General features: G+C 42.3%; 2 protein-coding genes across 8 annotated transcripts in view; one reads left to right on the top strand and one right to left on the bottom strand.

Annotated features, from left to right (window-relative positions):
• Nucleotides 1-899: 899 nt before the first annotated feature.
• Nucleotides 900-13,279, bottom strand: prdm10 (PR domain containing 10). Of its 3 annotated transcripts, none has more exons than XM_087176551.1 (23): nt 13,211-13,279; nt 11,880-12,021; nt 10,884-11,045; nt 10,672-10,731; nt 10,478-10,582; nt 9,390-9,564; nt 8,910-9,151; nt 8,247-8,447; nt 7,917-7,989; nt 7,637-7,754; nt 7,419-7,539; nt 6,727-6,999; nt 6,046-6,390; nt 5,587-5,742; nt 5,308-5,487; nt 5,111-5,221; nt 4,724-4,924; nt 4,440-4,583; nt 4,010-4,180; nt 3,342-3,425; nt 2,919-3,096; nt 2,737-2,834; nt 900-1,643 (listed from the first exon to the last, which is right to left on the bottom strand). In XM_087176551.1, the coding sequence occupies exons 2-23, from the start codon at nt 11,949-11,951 to the stop codon at nt 1,455-1,457; spliced, it is 3,459 nt and encodes a 1,152-aa protein (XP_087032677.1). In that variant the 5' UTR covers nt 11,952-12,021; nt 13,211-13,279; the 3' UTR covers nt 900-1,454. The 3 variants fall into 3 exon arrangements, with proteins under 3 accessions (XP_087032677.1, XP_023271853.1, XP_087032676.1); XM_023416085.2 differs by having other exon boundaries at nt 3,288-3,425; nt 13,211-13,278; XM_087176550.1 differs by lacking the exon at nt 13,211-13,279 and having other exon boundaries at nt 3,288-3,425; nt 11,880-12,905.
• Nucleotides 13,280-16,880: 3,601 nt separating this feature from the next.
• The window catches only part of aplp2 (amyloid beta (A4) precursor-like protein 2), a 53,466-nt gene continuing 51,054 nt past the window's right edge, over nt 16,881-19,292 (top strand). For 2 of the 5 annotated variants that reach the window (XM_023416002.2, XM_023415999.2), the window contains exon 1: nt 16,882-17,182. In XM_023416002.2, coding sequence (XP_023271770.1) covers nt 17,111-17,182 — 72 coding nt within the window. In that variant the 5' untranslated portion in view covers nt 16,882-17,110. Of the gene's footprint in view, nt 17,183-19,292 lie in introns of all 5 variants that reach the window. The other 3 variants (XM_087176549.1, XM_023416001.2, XM_023416003.2) reach the window with 2 other exon arrangements.

Genomic DNA, 19,292 nt, shown 5'->3' with positions numbered 1-19,292 from the left:
ACTTGCTGGTGTTAAACCTAAAATCCTGTGCTGCCGTTTTAGTTGCAACCCCAAGTTAAGCACTTAATAGATTGATCAAATAAAATAATCCCATATCACCCTTTAACACTGTATCATGTTGAGCTGTTCAGTTGCAAACCTCTGTGATGCCGTCTGTAAATATTTCACTGATATCACTTGAGGGACTAAAGAAGTATTATGAATATTCAAGTCAGTTGTCTTTAAAAGTGCACGTCACTGAGACACGTTAGCTTTCTGCACAGGCACCAAGCGAAGACCATGGGATTGCTGGTTGGGTTAGGGTTTTTTTTTCAAACCTCCAACTTCTCACCTTGCTGCAGTGATGTGCATGTGTTTTGTACATGTGGACCCTGTGTCATCACTGTTGGGTGTGGTTACAGGTGTAACAGAGCACATATCTAACCACACCTAGCAGCAGAGGGTTTTCAGCCTGATGCTGTTACTCCTCAAGCACAGTTTCCTGGTGCTATTCAATCTGTTATTTAGCTTTTGGATATGTTAACAGCAAAACAGTCCATAAGGTTAGAGGTCAATTATATCCATTAAACGCTGCATGAACTTTTAAAACCAAATGCAATTCTTAACATTCGGAGTCTTGGAAGAGTAGAACTGATTATGTTTGCTTTTTAAAATTTTACTATAAAAACACAGGTGTTGTGGTTGTGACAATGACAAAGAAAAAGAGAAAGATTGCTCATTCTGATTTTTTGGAAAAATCAGGACAATCCAGCATGTGAATAAAAACATTTCCTCTTTTGAGACATTTCAAAAGAGGAAATCCATGGAGAAAAATCACATCAGATATCAGCAATGATCTGCAAACATACAACACAACAGAGGATGTGTGGGGTACTTACACTGGACAAAAACATAATGACCTGTTTAGCAGGATTGCTTTATACAGTACTTTCCCATATTTTTCAGTTCAGTATTTCTTTCCAGAGTTTCATTTACAAATACTATTCTTCAAGAAATGTCCATTACTTTACAAATATGTAAAATGAGCACTCAAATCTGTATAAGGACTGAGCAACAAAACTTTTCCACCTTTTCCAGACCTTAAAAAGATCTTTCATTTTCGATACTGTATAACTCGCAAAGGAACTCTGTATTTGATGTAATGGTCCTCACACTTTCAGCAGTTCCATTGAAAATGTTTCAGAAAGTATCCACACCTTCCATTGCTGTGGGTTCCAAACACGTGTTCAGTCAAGTTTTAGTTTTTTATATATTCAGTTCAAACTCAAAACTTTGCATTTTGCTCTCTACTAACTTACAGACACATAAAACTGTGCTGGTCGTCTATTCATCCCCGTTTTATCTCTCTATATCCCCGACTCTGTTTCCATCCATGTATTTATTCATTCATGTGCGCACAAGCGTCTGAGGTCTACATGCAGGATCAAGTCTGTGAGAGTTCTTCATTGTACAGTTCAGGGTTTTGTGATGTGAACCTCACTAGTGCCGCTGCCATTGGTTGTCGTGGTGATGATGTACTGCGTGGTGGCTTGCTGATTGGTCGGTTGCTGCTCCAGATGTTCAGTGTGGGTCTGGGTTGTGCTCTGAGGAACGGTCTGTTTTGTCTCCAGGTCAGTCTGGCCCTCGGAGATCACGTAGTGTGTCTGCAGGAGAAGGGTGAGAACATCTTTATTTCCACATGCGCCACCATTTTCAATTAAAAAATTCTGCTAATTTTTAATTTATTATTATCTGGAATGTAACTCCCATCCGGCAACAAAACTGTGTACGCCGAGATACAATAAATTATTTCTAGATTTTCACAAATACTGAAAGAGCTGCTTTTCACATGTGCTTCATCAGACTCACTCATCAACAAGAGGACGGATTACAGTCAGGAAGGTGTAAAAAGCTACATACCCCTTAGTTTGAAGTAACAGTAAGTACACAGTTTAGATGAATAAATATAACCTAAAATGCTTAAATCTATCTTTTTTTAAAAAGCTTTGGTGTGCAGCAAATCCTTCTCCCATTCTCAGATTCATCAACCAAAACATTTGTTAGGTTTCTCAAGAGCAGTTTTGGCAGTGTCTGACTCCAACTAACTCCTGGCTAATCCAAAACTGGGCAAAGAGGAGGGGCGTGTGTGGAGGAGAGACTTTGATGAATGTAGGATTGTGGCGAGCATACGGTCACCGACCTGTCACTCAAAGTGGCACACCCTCAATTATGCATAACTTAATAAAATGTAAACAGGTGAGTTATATAAAAACTGGCCCCCTGTACAGGTGTCATGAAGGAGGAAATTAGCTATAGAGAAAAAAACTGTTTTTTGTACCAGGCTGTAAACATGTTTATTTCTGCTTTAAAGTTGGGCATTTTAACATGGGAGTCTATGGGGATCGACTCACTTTTGGAGCCAGACTCTAGTGGCCATTAGAGGAACTGCAGTTTTTGATACTTCAGTGGGTGTTTTTCTCCAGCCCTGGAGGTTGCCTCTGATGTGCTTACAACTTCAATGTGAAATTTGGGATCTTTTTTTTTTTTTTTTTTTTAAATTGCATATTAATGTGATCCAGATATGTGTATATATGTGTTGACACTTTCAGCTGCTTTGTGAGTCTTACCAATAAGAATATGAGAGAGTGAGAAGTGAAATTAAACTGCTTCAGCTGTGCTCAACACTGATTTCCTTGACCAGAAATACAAATACAGTGTTCGTTTTCCTCTAGCAGGTATCAGACAGCATTTACTCACCGTTTTCACCTGGTTGCTGTTGACTCCAGATACAGGTGTGCTGGCCTCAGCTATCACATACTGAGCGTGAGGTAGAGCCATCATCTGGATCTCAGATGCTGGAGCAATAAGAATTTAACATGTTAACCTAACATGCAATCAAACAGTAAAGAGCCATCAAGTATGGCATGTGGGGCACTCACGGTAACCTCGGTAGTTCCAGTTCCCAGGTATATACGCATGCTGCACAGTCCCCTGTTGCTGCTGGGTGCTGCTAGTTTGCAGGGTGTGGCTCTGAGCCAGAGTTACAGGGGTCAACTGGGCGGGGCTCAGCTCCTGACTAGCCTGCTGGGAGGTGGGGCTTAGAGGCTGACCAGTTACCTGAAAGAGGGAGAAGAGATGGTTATTATTCTTCTGTTATCAAGCTTAACATTTTGGGAGATTTCCATAACAGACTGTTGGTTGTGATTTTCAGATTCTTGTAAAGAATGTCTCTTAATACATGTCATAAATATGTGTTATGAATTACTCCTAACGCCAACCTAACCCCAGAGTCAGAAATGAGGATTCACCTGGGTGGCACCTTGTGCAGAGCCTGAAGGCTCGCTGACCTGGATGTGTTGTACCTGGATGGAGTGCTGACTGTAGCCATGCGGGTCGTGCAGCTGGCTCACATCTACTGTGGGGTGCTGTGAATGTGGGGAGGAAGCCTGTGAAACACAGAAAATAAATACTTGTTACTGCTTCTTAAATTCACCTCAATCCACCACGGGATACATAAAAATATATGTTGTCTGCAATTTTCAAACGATAGCAGGAAATGAAAGGTGGTTTAGCTGCAGAAATATCTGCAGACGAACCTACAAACCAAAGCAGTCATTTGCCAGAGTCTTCATGGTGGCTGCTGGTTACTGCCAGCCCTCCCTTAAAACTTTAAGCCTTTTAATTTGAGTGTAAAAGAAAGAACAAACCTCACCAACTCTTATAAGTGATCAGTTGTTTTGGCCACATGAGAGGTAGAAACAACAATAGAAGTTAGAGTTGACAGTCCGAGACCAACATGGAAAATTTGATTAGTGAATCAGAAAAAACAGCTCTCCTTTCTGTCGACCGCTATTGTTCATATATCCATACAATGATTAGACTCGTGTTTATATCAGCACAGCTATCAAGGTGTATAACTGTGATTGTGAGGCGGGAGGTTGTTTAGATACTCAGTAGGCTTTCTATGGATGCAAAGCTAAAAAAACAAAAAAAAACAAGTCTAGGTCCTAGATGAGATTCTGGATCTTACCGGAGCCACCTGCACCACCTGCAGCTGAATGTGCTGCGGCTGGGACAGGCTGCCTCCTGCCTGAGAGACGGGGATGTACTGGATCCTCTGGTAGTCTCCCTGTGCTGTTCGGTAGTCTGTGGTCAGTGTTTGAGAGAGCTCCGTCATGGCCTGGGTGAGCAGATCTGTGGTCTGTGGAGAAAATGAATCATAGTTATAATATCCGGTGTCTATCAGTTGACTATTTTCCTTCATTCCTTATTTCTTTCTGTCTTTCTTGCTTCTGCTGAACTGAGTCCAGTTTTCTATAGCATTAACATTTATTTACACTGTAGCACTGTTCTTTACCATCACTGCTTTTTTCTTCGTCATAATAATTTTCATGGTAGTATGTGACATCCTTTGAACAGATATCTGCTCAGCATTTGTGCTTAACATGTGTGTTTCTTACCACTACAGCCTCAGCTGTTGTTCCGTCTGAACTGATGACTGCAGGAGCGCTACTGATTACAGCTGTTGTCAACGGAGTCTGGATGGTGTTGGCGAGCTGGGCGAACTCTGGATGCTTTTTCCTGATGTGCTGAACCATCTTGGTCTGAAACACAAGCGCACAGAAAAGTTATCAGGTAGGTCTGAGACAGAGCACAGGATGGTGAATTACTGTATCAACAGTTGATCTCCATATAAATGTTAATAGGTAAGATTCTTTAACTTCCATGGAGCTTCATTACTGACCTTGCTGCTGTACTGTTTGGCACAATGTGGGCAGCAGACTGGTGCCGTGGCGATGGTGCCAGTCAGCTGGGTGTGTGTGCTCAGCATGGGGTCTGGTTCACCAGGAGCAGCTGGTCGCAACTTACGGATGCTGGGAGGCAATTCTGCCCCTGGGTGGTTCTTCAGTATGTGTGCTTTCCTCTTACTGGCACTCTTATACACCTGCACAGAGATCAGCTCATTAGTATCATACTAAAAGCTGGTCTCCTCTGATCTGATTCAGAGTTTAGGGTAAAGCAGATGTTAGCATGTTTGCTTTAAGGCATGAATTTTCACATTGACCCCGGGATCAACTGAAAGTCTTTTCCAAAACTCACTGTTTGAAATAACTGGAAGGGAAAAACAAACCTTGTCACAGTATTGGCAGAAGTAGTCCCTGTTAGGCTTGATAATTGGCAGCGTTAGCTCAGGCACGTCATCAATACGCATCTCGGGATGACGCTTGGACAAATGATTAACCTGTAACCAGAAAAATAAAGCTGGTAAAAGATGGTGCACTGAAATTAAACATCAACAAAAAGAGCTTTCTGTGGGTTGTTGCTCACCAGCATTCCTCTGCGTCTGAATCCCATCATGCACACTCTGCATTTGAACATGAAGCTCTCGAAGTCAGTGGTGGGCACCTTCAGTTTGAGGGTTTTGGAGCGGTGGATCCGGTCGGCCTTCTTGGCCTCTCTGTCAGGATTGTGCATACGCTGCATGTGCTCCCGCAGCTTATCTTTCCTCTTAATGTCACAGGGAAAGAATTGCCCATTAAGATCTGATGGATCTATGAACTAACACCACAAGCTCTTATCTCTCAGTGCTCTCCCTGTTCATCTTACCTTGAATTGTTTGCCACATGTTGAGCACAGGAAGTCTTTGCGGTCAGAGTGGCGTAACATGTGCAAACGCAGCTTGTCCGGCCGGCAGAAGGCCTTTTCACAGTCTGAGCATTGGAAGACCTTCTCTGAATGAAAGCAGCGTATATGCTTCTTCACCTGAGGAACATAAACATTTTGTAGTCTGGGAACTGTAAATGTGTCAAACTCCTATTTTAAATCAGACTGTTCTTTGCTTGGTTCTGTAACTGCACTTACGTTTTTGCAATGATTAGAATTAAATGATCAACAGGTTGCACACAACTTCTCCAACATGTTGTTTCCCGCTCGAAATGCTTTTGTTTTGATTGTGATGAATACATAATAGAAATGTGCAACTGTGTTTTTTTAAACATCTAGAAAGATTGACAATTCACTTCCCGTCATGTCTAACAAACCCTGCTGTAGACAAACATCACCAACCTGGATGAAGTCAGTAAACGTCTTCTTGCAGGAGGGACACGTGTAGCAGCCGTCCACCGCATGCACCCCTACGTGGTCTTTGAGCAGGTCCAGCTTTTCAAAGGTTTCTGGGCATAAGAGACAAGAGTAGGTGCGGTTCTCTGTGTGAACCAGCAGATGGTCCTCCAGAGCCGAGTCACTCATGAAGCTCTTGTTGCAGATGTGGCAGGAAAAGGTGTAGGCGTCCCGGCCGTGGACCCGCAGATGCTGATCCAGCTTGTCTTTATCCCGGAAGGCCTTGCCACAGTGGGTGCACTTAAAAGGACGGAAACTCTTCCTGATGAAAAGGTGCTGCAGCGCTGCGTTCTGAGGGAGAAAAGAGAGAGAGGGGAACTACTAACAGACATTGATCTGCAGAGTCACAGAGAGAAGATGATGATACAATGGAGTTTGCAGGAGGGGGTATATCCTGAAATGTCACATGAACACAAACACCATGGAAAATGACAAAAGGAATCTTTGAACCTCGTGTTTCTCTGCCCTCCTCCAGGTCCCACCTACCTGCACATCCATCTTTGAGGGAAGCACGCATTGAAGAAGAAAGACACACGGTTGTAAAGCAAATCACAGCTCTGACACCAAAGAACAGACTAAATATAAAACACTTTTGCATTTCAGTGAACGCACAGTCTCCCATCTTACCCGTATCCTCTTGGCACGGCGCATATCCTGAGATGTGAGGTGGGCGTCTGATTGGCTGCTCTGTGCCGGGTCTTCCTTTAGTGGAACTGGCAGGTCCGTGTTGGCAGGTGGGGTGACGGACTCCGGGACCGGTTCTCCTGCAGGAGGTATGAGCTGACCCTCCATCTCGGCCCCGGCATCCGCCTCCGGCTCCATCTCCACCACCTTCAGGCCGTTCTGAGCTCCCTCCACTCGCTCTTCCAGCGGCTGCTTCTCCGTCAGTTCCAGCATCTCCTGATTAAAAAGGTGATTGGAAATTTGTAATTAAAAAAAAGAATGTTATTGTAGGTTGGAGTTTTTCAGTCACAAATTTCAAAACAAACTGTAGATTTTCATTAAGTCAGTTATCAGTGGCACTTGAAGTCTTGCGTTGCTCATTTTATTTGGAATAATATTTTTGACAAACCTCATGAAGATTTTTTAAATTATTATTTTGCTCCGAGATAATTGTATAAATTAATTAAAGTTTTTCCATTTTATGGTGAATATAATATTGTATGCACCAGGGCTGAAACTAACAATTATTTAATTACAGATTAATCTGTCAGTTAACTTTTTAGTTGATCTATTGGTCTATAAAATGTTAAAATTAGCATAAAATGCAAATCAATTAATCGATTAATCAACACAGCAATTATTAATGTGTCACTTACTGTTGTCTTGTCCCCGCCGGCGTCTACAGGCGGTTCCAGACGTATAAATTTCGGCGGCCGTCCCGGTCTTCTTCCTGTTCCAAATCTCTTCCTGCCTCTTCCACGACCCCGACCTCTGGATCTGAGAAAGTAAAGACAAGCTTAAGAGGTCATACAGCCTCTAGTGAGAAGGGAATCACAGCCAAAATTTGAAACGAGGTGATGAGAAAAGGTTTTACCTGGTGACAGAGCTCAACTTGTCGTCGTGCATGTTGAGATGTTGCTGCAGTTGTTCAGAGCTCACAAAGCGGCGGTTACACTCGTAACAAGGCCAGTTCTTCTCTTGCTCCCGCAGCACTGAAGAAACAACAGAAGGTGAGGACCAGGGAGAAGCTGCACTACTAACATCTACTACTGGTAGAATAGTTTGTAACGGGACAGATGTCGTCATAAACAGCAGGGCTGAGACATGGTGTTGATATTAAATGAAGTAACCACTAGGTGTCGCCAGAGACTCACCTTTTCTCTCCTCTTCCGTAACATCGTGGATCTTTTGATTTACAAATTCTGCATATGATGCGGCGTACCACACCTGCAGAGGGAAATCTCATTAAAAACACAAACAAAAAAAATATTTCAGCTATAATTCAGTTATTGGGACCGATTCACTCTTCTTTTAACTTTGATTTGTGACCAGCTGCTCCTGAGCAAAAATATCTGGCTCTTAATTTTCCAGATGTCTGACTTTCAACTGAACTTGATGGAACGTCTTCACCAGCCTGTCTGCCTGTTGTCGGACAGGTATGATACAGATGTAATAAAATATAAACTGGACTACACAGGACTGACCTTGAGCTCTTGTTTAGGTTGGATGTTCTTGATGGTTGTGTAAAATATCTCTGAGCCGTACTGATAGGCCACCAGGTTCTGCTCCAGGTGGTTCTGAGCAGGCCTCACAAACATCATCCAGTTACAGCTGTCCTCGTCAGAGAGGTCCAACCACATGTCGTTAGACTTCTCTCCGTCTTTCTCTGTATCCAGCAGACACAGCTACGGCAAACGAGCACAAAAACAGATTAGATATGAAGAGTGCAACCTGACTGCGCATGCTTGCACAAACAAAACGTTTTGCTCAGCTATTATCTACCTCACACTTTCTTATAAAACTGTTTCATTCACAAAAATATATTTCCTCTTTGTTTCTTTGCTAAGAAACAGTAATGTAAGGGCAGCCCAGTGATTACTTCACTCCAAGCAAAAACTAAAATGAAAAGTGATTCAAAGTCTCAGAGTTTCAGTTGATTCAGTTCTCAGTTTCCCAATATCACAATTTCATATTTCACAAACTGTGCAAAGAAAACAATGTTTCAGGTAAAATGAGACACCCTTCTTAATATGATGCTGTCATTTTACAACATTTTACTCCATGCAGCCAAATGCCTGAATACAAATTGCACAACTAAAAAGAGCTTAAAGCAATTAAACAGAAATCAGTCACGCAGAGTGAGTTACTTTCAGATGGATGTAGTGGTCCCGTAGTTCACTCTGAGGAACCAGGGGTCCCTCCACTGGACCGAACTGTGTGCGTTTTGGGATGCGTCTCTTGGAGAATACCCCGCCCAGGAAGCGATCGATGTAGAGGACCAGAGGCAGACTGGCTCGGGCCTTGGACATCACCGGCCGGTTGGGGATGGGGTGCAGAGGACCGTGCTTCAGACAGACCGAGGGGTTGGAATTATTACACTCCTCGCACCCTGAGAGGCAACGAAAAGGAGAAATCAGTAAGTCAGAATCACCACAACATATATAGAGATAATGCAGTCTAACTGATGAGGACCAACGCAACAGCTTTGCAACAAGTACTACAGCTGTGCAGCTTTTCATCTTAAATCATTGTCGCTATCTTCTCCTGTCTGCTCCACATGAGTGACAGAGAGTCCTGACAGAGACAGACGGACGACTGTGATATAGCTGCAGGGGGACGTCACTCACACAGGCTGTGAGGGTTAAATGATTCAGGCTGACGAGGCTCCCAGTCATCCATCTCGGAGTCTTCGTCCTCGTCTTCATCCGTATCATCTGTGGAGTCTGTGGCCCCGAGTGGACTGGTGGGGGGGTCTGCAATGTCCGCCATGGAGGTGAGCGAATTGGACACAGACAGCTGCTCCTGTGTTTGATCATTTCATAGAGTTAATACTCACTTAACTGTTTCTCCTTATGTGGGAAACAGTGACAAATTCTCATCTTCAGGCTTGGCCTGTTCACATGTAACAATGCAACAAAAGTTAATATAAACGGTATAAATGTATTCCTGCAGTTTTATACAACTAGATACTATTTATTTATCACCTTCTGTGCATGTAAAACTAATTTTGTGGTTGTAAAGTCAAGAAACCTTCATCTATTCTTTGTTGCTGTGGGACTGACACTGACATCAATATCAAAAAGTTAACCTGTGACATTTCTGGACATGATTTTTGAATATCATACATCATATGTGATTATATCTGTACTGCAAATATCTCCAATTCATCAGCTATGGGTAAAATGAAGGGAAACTTAACTAACAGAGCTCAGCAGCTGATCCTCAGTTTTTGGTTTTTTTTTTATTTTTTTAGATGTTTTAGGTAAAGCTTTAAAGCTGTTTGAAACCAACTTTACAATTTGGGAATCCTTTATTCTATTTTCTGAAAATAAGAAAAAGTGAAATTAGACTTGTCAAATATGAACTAGATAATCCCAGACAAGTGAGACTCACTGCTTTTTCTCCCCAATGTGGTCTTGGTGTAAAAGGCTCTGTAAGTTAAGTTCTCTTGACTTTCCCTTAACTGATGAATTGGAAGCTAACTTCAGTGTCATGGTGTAAATCAAATATGAACGGCACCTAGTCAGACCACTTACCTGACAGAATAACTAAATAACAATGTTTTGGCTTGAATGTGTGTATACATCCTGACATAATTTGTGCTTACGTTCACTTATGTGTCACTGCTATATGCTAGAATATGGTTCAAAAATAATAAAGTGCTATTTGCTTATTTGGAAAAGTAAACAGCTAAACACAAACAGTGTGTTCTCACCTGGGACACTGGCTCCAGGATAGCCTGTGGAGTCTCCGCTACGTTACTGAGAACATGCAGGTTGGCAGCGTTCATGTTCTGTCCGCTGGGCAGTAAAACTGTGACCTACAGAGGAAATTCAGCTGCTTTATGGTTTTGTAAAAATGATGTGCCACAGAGTGAGTTAGCAACGTGACAGAGCCCAGTAATCCTACCTGCTGAGTTGTACCATCCTGCTGAATATAAGCCACCTGAGGCTGATCAGCAAATACAGTCTGAAAGACAAGGCATGTTATTCAATTCATACTTTGTACATTTGAAAGAAAAAAAAAAAGTGAAAATAGATGAAAATCTCTCATAAAAGAGAATCTCATAAAAGGCATAATAAGCATGAAAGTATCTCTGCTCTGAATAAAACTCTTATTACCTGAGCGCCATCTGCAGGGTGAATGTAGACCAGTGTGTGCTCTGCAGACTCTACAGAAGCATAGGAGTTCCCGTCTGCTGTATAAACCACCTGCTGCTGTCCCCGGTCCGCCTGCTCTCCACTGTACACTATCTGGGCCACTGTGCTGCCTTCAAAATGCACCTGCAACAAATGTGCACAGGACAAAAAAGCTTTCAAGCACCTGCAGCATTATTACACTGTCTGACTGTGACTCAGCCCCCATTAACTTTTACAAATGTTGTCTAATATACAGTACTGTGCAAAAGCTTAGGCACTGAAATCTAAGTGAGGATGCTTTCAAAATTAAAGCCATGAATACTTTTAATTTATCTATTAACTTCACACAAAGTGCAGTAAAAACCTAAATCAAATCAATGTTTGCTGTGACCACCCTTTGCGTTTAAAAAAGTACCAATCCTCCTCAGTACACCTGCACACAGTTTTTCAAGGTTCTTGGCAGGTCGGTTGTTTCAGCATCTTGGAGAACTTGCTACAGTGGATTCAGACTGTCTCAGTCTCTCCTGTCTCTTCGTTTAATCTCAGACTGACTCCATGGCGTTGAGATCAGGGGTCTGCAGGGACCTGTTCTTCTTGTCAATTAAGGATAGTTCTTTGTGACTCTGGTTGTATGTTTGGCTTTGTTGTCATGGTGCAGAATTAATCAGATGCCTACTTGATGGTACTGATGACAGAGAGGAATCTAAACATCTAAAATGCACCTTGTCCTCTTAAAATCCTTTTGGAGGGTAAGGAACCACTACTTGGAAAATCCTACACTATTCTATTAACTAAAGCTATAAAAGTGGATGGTGAATTTGGGGATTTAAGAGCAGCTAGGGTCAGTGGACAGAAGGGAGTTTCCTGATCTGTGGAGTGTGTTCAAAGACAAATTCTGACATGCTTAAACTGTCCTCTCCTGTATCAAATGTACTACAGACTGTGACTCTAATATAGCTGTTCAGGGGCAGTTCAGACCTGCGTGGCGTTGCCTGAATCACTGTTAGCAGTCTGACTCCACACAGCAGAGGGTTCCTGCTTGGTCTCCATGGCAGCTCGGTGCCAGGCCTGTCGCCAACCACGTCCCCTATCACTTCACTCCTGAGACAGCCAGGGACGCCTGTAATGCGCGTGCGCACACACACGCACGCACACACACACAGACACACAAACACACACAGACACACACACACATACACACACAGGGGATTTGAGTGATTTACATCATAATAATAATGCATGATGATAATAGCTAAATGTGACTTTGTTAATACTAAAGTTAAATATTGATTGCTGCTTTAGGGCTGTCGGTTCATAGATGTTTAGAGATTGTCAGTAGAAATGTGTATATGGTCTGAAGTAATCGTTATGGATGATGAAGCGTCTGCTGTCACAGCTTTATCAAAGCCATTACATGCTAGACTTGTTTGTTTAGGGAAAAGCTGTTTGGCTGCAACAATGAGGCACTACGGCTGCGATCTTTGAGCTAAGTGGAACTGAATTCAACCCCATGTGCCATCAGAGAGAGGGGTTCGGGGTCTCCAGACTCTGTTTTGCCCTTGCTGACAGGACTTGGACGCCAAAATAAGGCAGCATGTCACTTCGTGCACAGAGCGGTCACACAGGACTCTCAGCGGGGGTACGAAGGAAAACGCGGTCAACGTTTGCTCATGAGGCCGCAAGGAAAACGGTGTCTAAATACAACCGTATGTCGGCATAAAAAACACGGTGAAAAGTCGGGACTCCGTGAACTCATTCAGAAATCTAGCTGGAATAATCAATAATAAATTCAATTCCCCCCTATTTTAACCCCGCAGGTTCTCAGTCCCAACCGGACCATACCACAAAAACCAGCGCCGTAGAAACCCGGGCATTTACTGCACCGCAACATTAGCACTACAGCCATATAGTCCCAATGTAACACCGGCCATGCAGACAGACATAACTTGTTAGGCCCCAGGACGTGGACCACAGTCTGCGGTTTTTGACAAAAGTGTTTTAGAAGCGGTAAAGGCCCGAATTATTTGGATAGACCCACCCGTCCCCCAATTCTAGTTGAGCCCAGCCCTTCCAGTCTACTGTGAACAAGGAAGAACGGGCTCCATTTTGGGTGGGACTAACAACAACAACCATATCCGAAGAGACCCAACGAAAAAAATATATTTTATACCGGTGCAAATGCGTCAAAACAACCCGCACTTTTAATTTATATTAACAGAAAGACTACAGAGCAATCGAGCAACAGAACTGGTCATGAAGCAATCCCTGGTTTTCTTACATTTTGTGGAAAACGTACAAGTTGTTCTTACCTCAGAATGGTAGCTGCAGAGATGGCTGCATTGCATATATTAACATAATCTGCCTAGCAACACGCAGGAGCGTGGCTTCTGATTGGTGGTTATTTACTTGGGAGCAAAAGCAACACAATGCATTTTAAAATATCGTCACGAAACGGTTTATGTACCCGTCGAAATTTTAAAATAATGTGTTTGGACAGTTAATAATGGACTACAAACGTGTTTAATCGCCTCGGTTATAACTGGTGATCAGTTGTAGTCGCTGAAGTTGCAGCCAATCAGAAAAATAACACACCGAAGTCGTCCAATTGAAATAAACCTGTTGTTCAAAAAGATTTAAAAAAATCTTCTACTTTTCGTTAACAATTCTAGTTTAAGTTAACGGTACTTGGGCTGAAATGTTTTTCCCCACGTGTATTTTTTTTTTTAAAAAGAGGTAATTTTTCTCTTTAAAAAAGGGGGGCGATGACAGTTGACCGAAGTGTAATCTAAATCATGAGCGTTTACCGCCCTCCAGTGGCGATAGAGAGGAATAGCAACAATTGATTTGTCAAGTCGCGTTAATGCAGACATCGCAATATACCAATACTTCCGGTCTGTACTTTCAGAATACAGTGACCAACAAGCGAATAATGTAGATTTTAATACTGGTCAATATTCTTCAGAGATATCAAAGGGCAAATAATCATGTTTGTATCAAATGTATTGTATTGTATTGTAATTGTATTAATAATATACACTTTGTAATCAGAGCATATATTTCTGTTGTCAAACAATACAATACTTTGTCATCACACAATACAAAGCCCCATGCATAAATAATACCTGTAATACACAGAAATAGCCTTGCAATCAAAGCTGGATTACCAACCAGACAAAGCTGGCAACTTCCCACGGGCCCCCAACCCTCAGAGGACCTCATTGCACATTTGTTTTAGTTCATATTGAGCTCACTTGTTATAAAGAGTTGTTCTTTCCAATTGCTTAGCTTTTTCTAAGCAATTCTGAGTGTCTAACCTGTATAAGAGTAGTATTAGAATTAGGATTTAAAAAGCCTTTATTGTCACTGTAAGCTCTGCAAACAATGAAATTTGGATACACAGTAGACATCATAGGAAAACTAAGATCACAAACAACACTTATTTTCATTATCATTTGACGATAGGTCTGATCTGTCATCAACTGATCAATGAATCATTTCAGCTCTAGAGTACTGGTTGGTTTCTGGGTGCCTGAGCAAATAATGAAACTGACATGTACAGTGGGGATCATTAGGGGTACAACAACAAGTATTTGCTTAGGGCTATGCCAACAATAAGAGACTCTGCATGGGACCACTCACAAAACCAAAGTTGGCTGGTGTTGCATCTCATTGCAGTTGACCTAAATCTATTTTACCATTTCTCTGATCGCTTTGGTTTGTATTTTGAAAGTGTGTACTGGAAGTGTTAGTATGCTGTCATGTCTACACTGATACTGACTTGGCAAATTTAATGCTGCAGTTTCTCAATGTGGCCACTAGTAAACACTCATGACTCTATTGATAGGAAAACAGTACAATAAAATAATAAACAAAATATACATATTTACATTTATAAATAAATAAATAAATAAGAAGCATGTCCATGAAATCAAAGCAAATATACCAAGGGTGATTGTCCTATTCAGTATTTATTCAATTAAAAATGAAGTAATAACAAATGACACTTCAGTCCTATCATCATTCCAGCCTTCAGCTGAAGTAAAACCACAGAGGTAAGAAAAACGGGGATTGTATTGTGTTAGTCCACATTAATCTGTTCCTACAGTACAGTGCCACCAGCTGCCTACAGAACACTTGTCCCATGGGAGCTATTTGGAGAAACCTGATGGACACGTGTTTGTGTGTTTGTGTGTGTGCGTGTGTGTGTGTGTGTGTGTGTGTGTTTGTGTGTGTGTGTGTGTGTGTGTGTGTGTGTGTGTTTGTGTGTGTGTGTGTGAGAGAGTCTTGAGGAAAGGCCTTTTGACAATTCAGAAGAAAAATGTGTGCAGAAATGTTGTCCTCATAGACGAGACCGTTCTCAACTATATGACTAAGGGAAATCTCTATTATACACCCTTACAATGAATACTGTGGTCACCACTGTGCTAGTATTCTGCACTAATTACAATGTGTTTGTCAAGGTTCAATTTACAGCTTCTCAGGGATTTGTTGAGAGGCAAGTGGTATTGGATATTTTCATATTAATTAAGTAAATGAAAATGAACACTACATTTCAGATATAGACAAAAATAAAAATTAAATTAAATTAATTTAAACAGTCTGACTTACTCTCCCTGGACTACTGTAAACTGGGGAGCTAAAGAGGAAAGTTAATTATCTGTTCAGTTTTTTTCCAGAGGCGTGTTTACTGAGGTATCTGAGGATCAAATTAACACGTGCCAAGATTAGACGTAACATGTTCATATTAAACTTGTTCTAACGTGTCTAGCAGCTGATGTTTTAAAACTACTACGTCAGCTCTGATGCATTTCAGAGGAAACTATACTTTTTAGTCCACTACATGTATTGACAAAATGTTACTATATGTGTGTGTGTGTGTCTGTGTGTGTGTTGTATAGCATCTTGAGCATCTTTCCTTTACTTTTACACATCTTGAATTGAGAACTTTTATTTGTAATTGAGCATTTTCATCTTGTTGTATTAACATATTTACTTTAGTTAAGGCTTTACAACTTCCACCAAGTATAAAAGATAAATGTGACTTGACTCAGTGCAGCCAAAACAGTCATTAAAAAGCAGAGGATGGTGCAGGATGCACTTCCTGCACCAGCTCAGGAAGTTCATGAACTGCTGATCCAGTTCCACACTTCAGTCACTGAGTCTGTTCCCTGCACACCCTTCACCTTATGGTTTGTCAGTCAGGACCACTGCAAAGATCACTGGTGCCGATGTGCGCACCATCCAGGACTGGTACACCCCCAGAATCAGGAAGTGGGCAGGAAACATCACTGCAGACCCTCAGATGGTGTACCTGAAATCTGCTGGAGCCACTCTCCCAGTTTGTGGGTCAGTGCTCTGATGACCACTGGCACCACTGTTGCCTTTACTCCCCACAACTTTTCTGGCTCCTTTTTCAGCCACACACATACACACACACACACATATATATATATGTAGCTGTAAAAACTCACATTGTGCAATAATATGTATATACTATATCATCCATAGAAAAGCAGGCTGTACATACTCTATATAGATGTGTATACATGAACATAATGTACATAACCACCTAGTGTATGTAGATAAAGTAATTTATTAAACTACCCACTTATATTTATTACAGCTGTTCCACCTGTTTCCTTCTGGGTGTGACCTGTAGCCTATATAGATACTGTATGCTGGGTCCATTGTCGGTGCTTTCTTTCTTCCCTGCTGGATCGTATGTAATAGTCTTTTTTTAAATCTTTGTTGCCCTTGTTTTTGCTGTATGTCCATGTATACCTTCCTGGACATTGTTATTGGTACTGTGTGTACTCATGAGGCAGATGTTATGGTGAAGATATTGTTGCTGAGCCACTGTGTCCTGTGTAACTGGTGTTGCGGGGTGGATGCTGGCCGACTGGTGGCGCAGCGTGCTGCTCTGAGGCTCAGATGAACCAGGGGAGGGAGGAGGCAGCAGAGGCAGAGCCGCCGCGCCACAGACACAGTCCACATTTCCAGAGGAGAGCGACACTCAGTCCCCCTCCAACATTTTCTGTCGAGCTCGGGTAACAAAACAAGCGGAGCAGGACTCGTCCCGCTCTCCGGGATAGATTATCAGGTTATTCCCAGGACTTGGTTTGCTCTTTATTCTCCCGGACGTCACCTCACGCACATATAGCTCATAGGATATAAGTTATTTACAGTAGCACCACCGGAAATCCTGGAAGATGGGTTCAGTCCCGGCGATATCTGTCCTTATTTTGGGCATTGTGGTTCCAGCGCTGGCCGGCTATATCGAGGTATGTAATCTGAAATGTTTCCTGATTAATGACGTGCCAGGTTAGTCTGACCTGGATCAAAAACCAGTGGGGGTATACTCTTGAAAAAAGCTCATCTTTTAGGACTATATTTGTCCTCTTTTCACATGAGGCATTTATGGCCAACCTCTGTTGATCCTCTAACGAACGCACTATTTTATCTCGCGTGATGTGATTGTAAAATACATTGATTGAGCTTTGATTACTTCTCTCAAACAAGATTCCTACACAAGTAGCGGGATTGATCATTTCACGTAATAATGTAAGGATGTGTGTGTCATATTTGTTATTGTTTTTTCCCCAGAGTCTAAAGGCTTAGAATGTGTTCTCGGAGGCTGATATAATATCAGATCTAGTTAAATATTAATAAGCTTGTCTTCAGGTGATTTTTCCACTTCATTCTTGGGCACTGATTGTAGTTTGTTGGTGTGAGTTGAACAATGTGGGTCCAGAAGGTGCCATAACAAGATTATAGCAGGGTTTGCTGCAGAGATCAAATGAAAGACAACTGGCGCTTTGTCAGGCCTCTGGGGACACACAGGACCTCTGCAATGGATCACAAACAGAATGCTGTACTCAATGATTGTGTCCATCATGTCTGTGTATTACCATAGAGGAAGGAACCATTTACCTACCTATTCAAATCCCAGCTATTCCTGTGTCATCAGGATGGCCCTCTCTAATACCACACCTGTGAAGCAGACAGGCCGCTGTCCTTACTCAACAGTGTCTCTTTATGTCTTATTTTGAAAGGGTTATAGTCTGTATTGCAATTAAAGCCACTAAAATAGTGCATTTGTTAGATCTAAATAGGCCAAATGTAGGTCCTCCTGTACCAACACACCCACTCATGCACGTGCACATACTCCTCACCTACCTGATGCCCTATTTTCCTGCTGGATCACCGGGTATTGTCCCCGGACACTGATGCCTGCAGTGTCAGACGTGTGTGTGTGTGTGTCATCGGATGACAATGCACCCATTTTCAGAGCAAACAGCCACCGCCACCCCTCCGCCCCCTCAGAGGGTAAACACAAGTATTCCTGCTCACTGTTGAAGCAACCATGACAAAACATCTTAACAAGACATGTCCTCCTGGCACTGTTGTGTGCCACGCAAAGTGATTATCAGGGAATGTTTCTCTCTGTCTCCCATTTGCAAAAAAAAAAAAAAAAAAAAAAACTCGGCCATTTTGAGGCAGTATTGGCTGGCATTGTGTGGTGGGAAATAATGGTTATTATGTCCCCCAACAAAATCTATGCTGCTGCACTCTCTCTACAAAGACCTGTCCCCTCTGCAATGATTGCCTCCTCAGTCAGCCCTCCTCGCCGCACAGACTTGCTGGTCGATATTGCACAGACTCTCCTGAGATGATTAATGGGTGAAATCAATGAATTTTCTTGATCAGTCACCCAGATTAAATTGAGAAATGTACAGTGGTTGCTGGGCACCTTTTAACTCCAAGTCGCATGCGAGGAATCCTGTGGTTTAATCAATGGCTGTCCTGAAAGACGGGGCTGTTTTCTTTGTTTGATAGGGCATTTTTATTTGCAGTATAACATGATGTGCATGTAATACAGATATTCATATCTCTTGCACCAGTTTCCTCTGCCTCCAGATGCACACTGTGTACAATGAGACTTAGCACTGAAGTGATAATAAACAAACCTGAAAATATGGACACCTGATAGTGGGAGAGAGGAGACTAAACCAACACCAGGATTTTATGATGCATGCCTCCTCAAAAACAACATCAGGTCACATCCTCAGTTAACTGAAGTAAAAGATTCACAGTCAGATTCACAACGTTAAACATCAAAGTGTCCTTTTCTCAACCAAGGACAGCAACGAAAACCAAAGCTGCGTTGCCCCCTTTCTTGTGTAACTCATTGTTTTTGAACCACGTCAGGCCTGGACGGCCGAAAAAACAACTTCCCGGCTGTTGACTGATGCTGTTATTTGTCGGTGAAGCTACTGGTGTGTGCAGACTGGGCCCTGCTTGATGAGCTTGTGGACACACAGCTGAGGTGGATATTGCTGTGCTGACATGCTGACTGCACTCACTCACTCACCCCAACCCCCCACCCCCCCC

This window comes from Seriola lalandi, unplaced genomic scaffold (genome assembly GCF_002814215.2).
Source record: "Seriola lalandi dorsalis isolate HSWRI2012SDOR001 ecotype SW California unplaced genomic scaffold, Sedor1 jcf7180002054560, whole genome shotgun sequence".
Classification (NCBI taxonomy): Eukaryota; Metazoa; Chordata; class Actinopteri; order Carangiformes; family Carangidae; genus Seriola; species Seriola lalandi.
The sequence above is the reverse complement of the archived record's forward strand: the minus strand, read 5'-3'. Positions and strand labels throughout refer to the sequence as shown.

Coding starts and splice junctions, on each gene's coding strand:
- prdm10 (XM_023416085.2), bottom strand. CDS start 11,951: ATGGAGACCAAGCAGGAACCCTCTGCTGTGTGGAGTCAGACTGCTAAC. Junction 4,925..5,110: donor TCTGCCAATACTGTGACAAG/GTTTGTTTTTCC, acceptor ATCTCTGTGCAG/GTGTATAAGAGTGCCAGTAA. Junction 1,644..2,736: donor ACAGCAACCAGGTGAAAACG/GTGAGTAAATGC, acceptor CTTCTCCTGCAG/ACACACTACGTGATCTCCGA.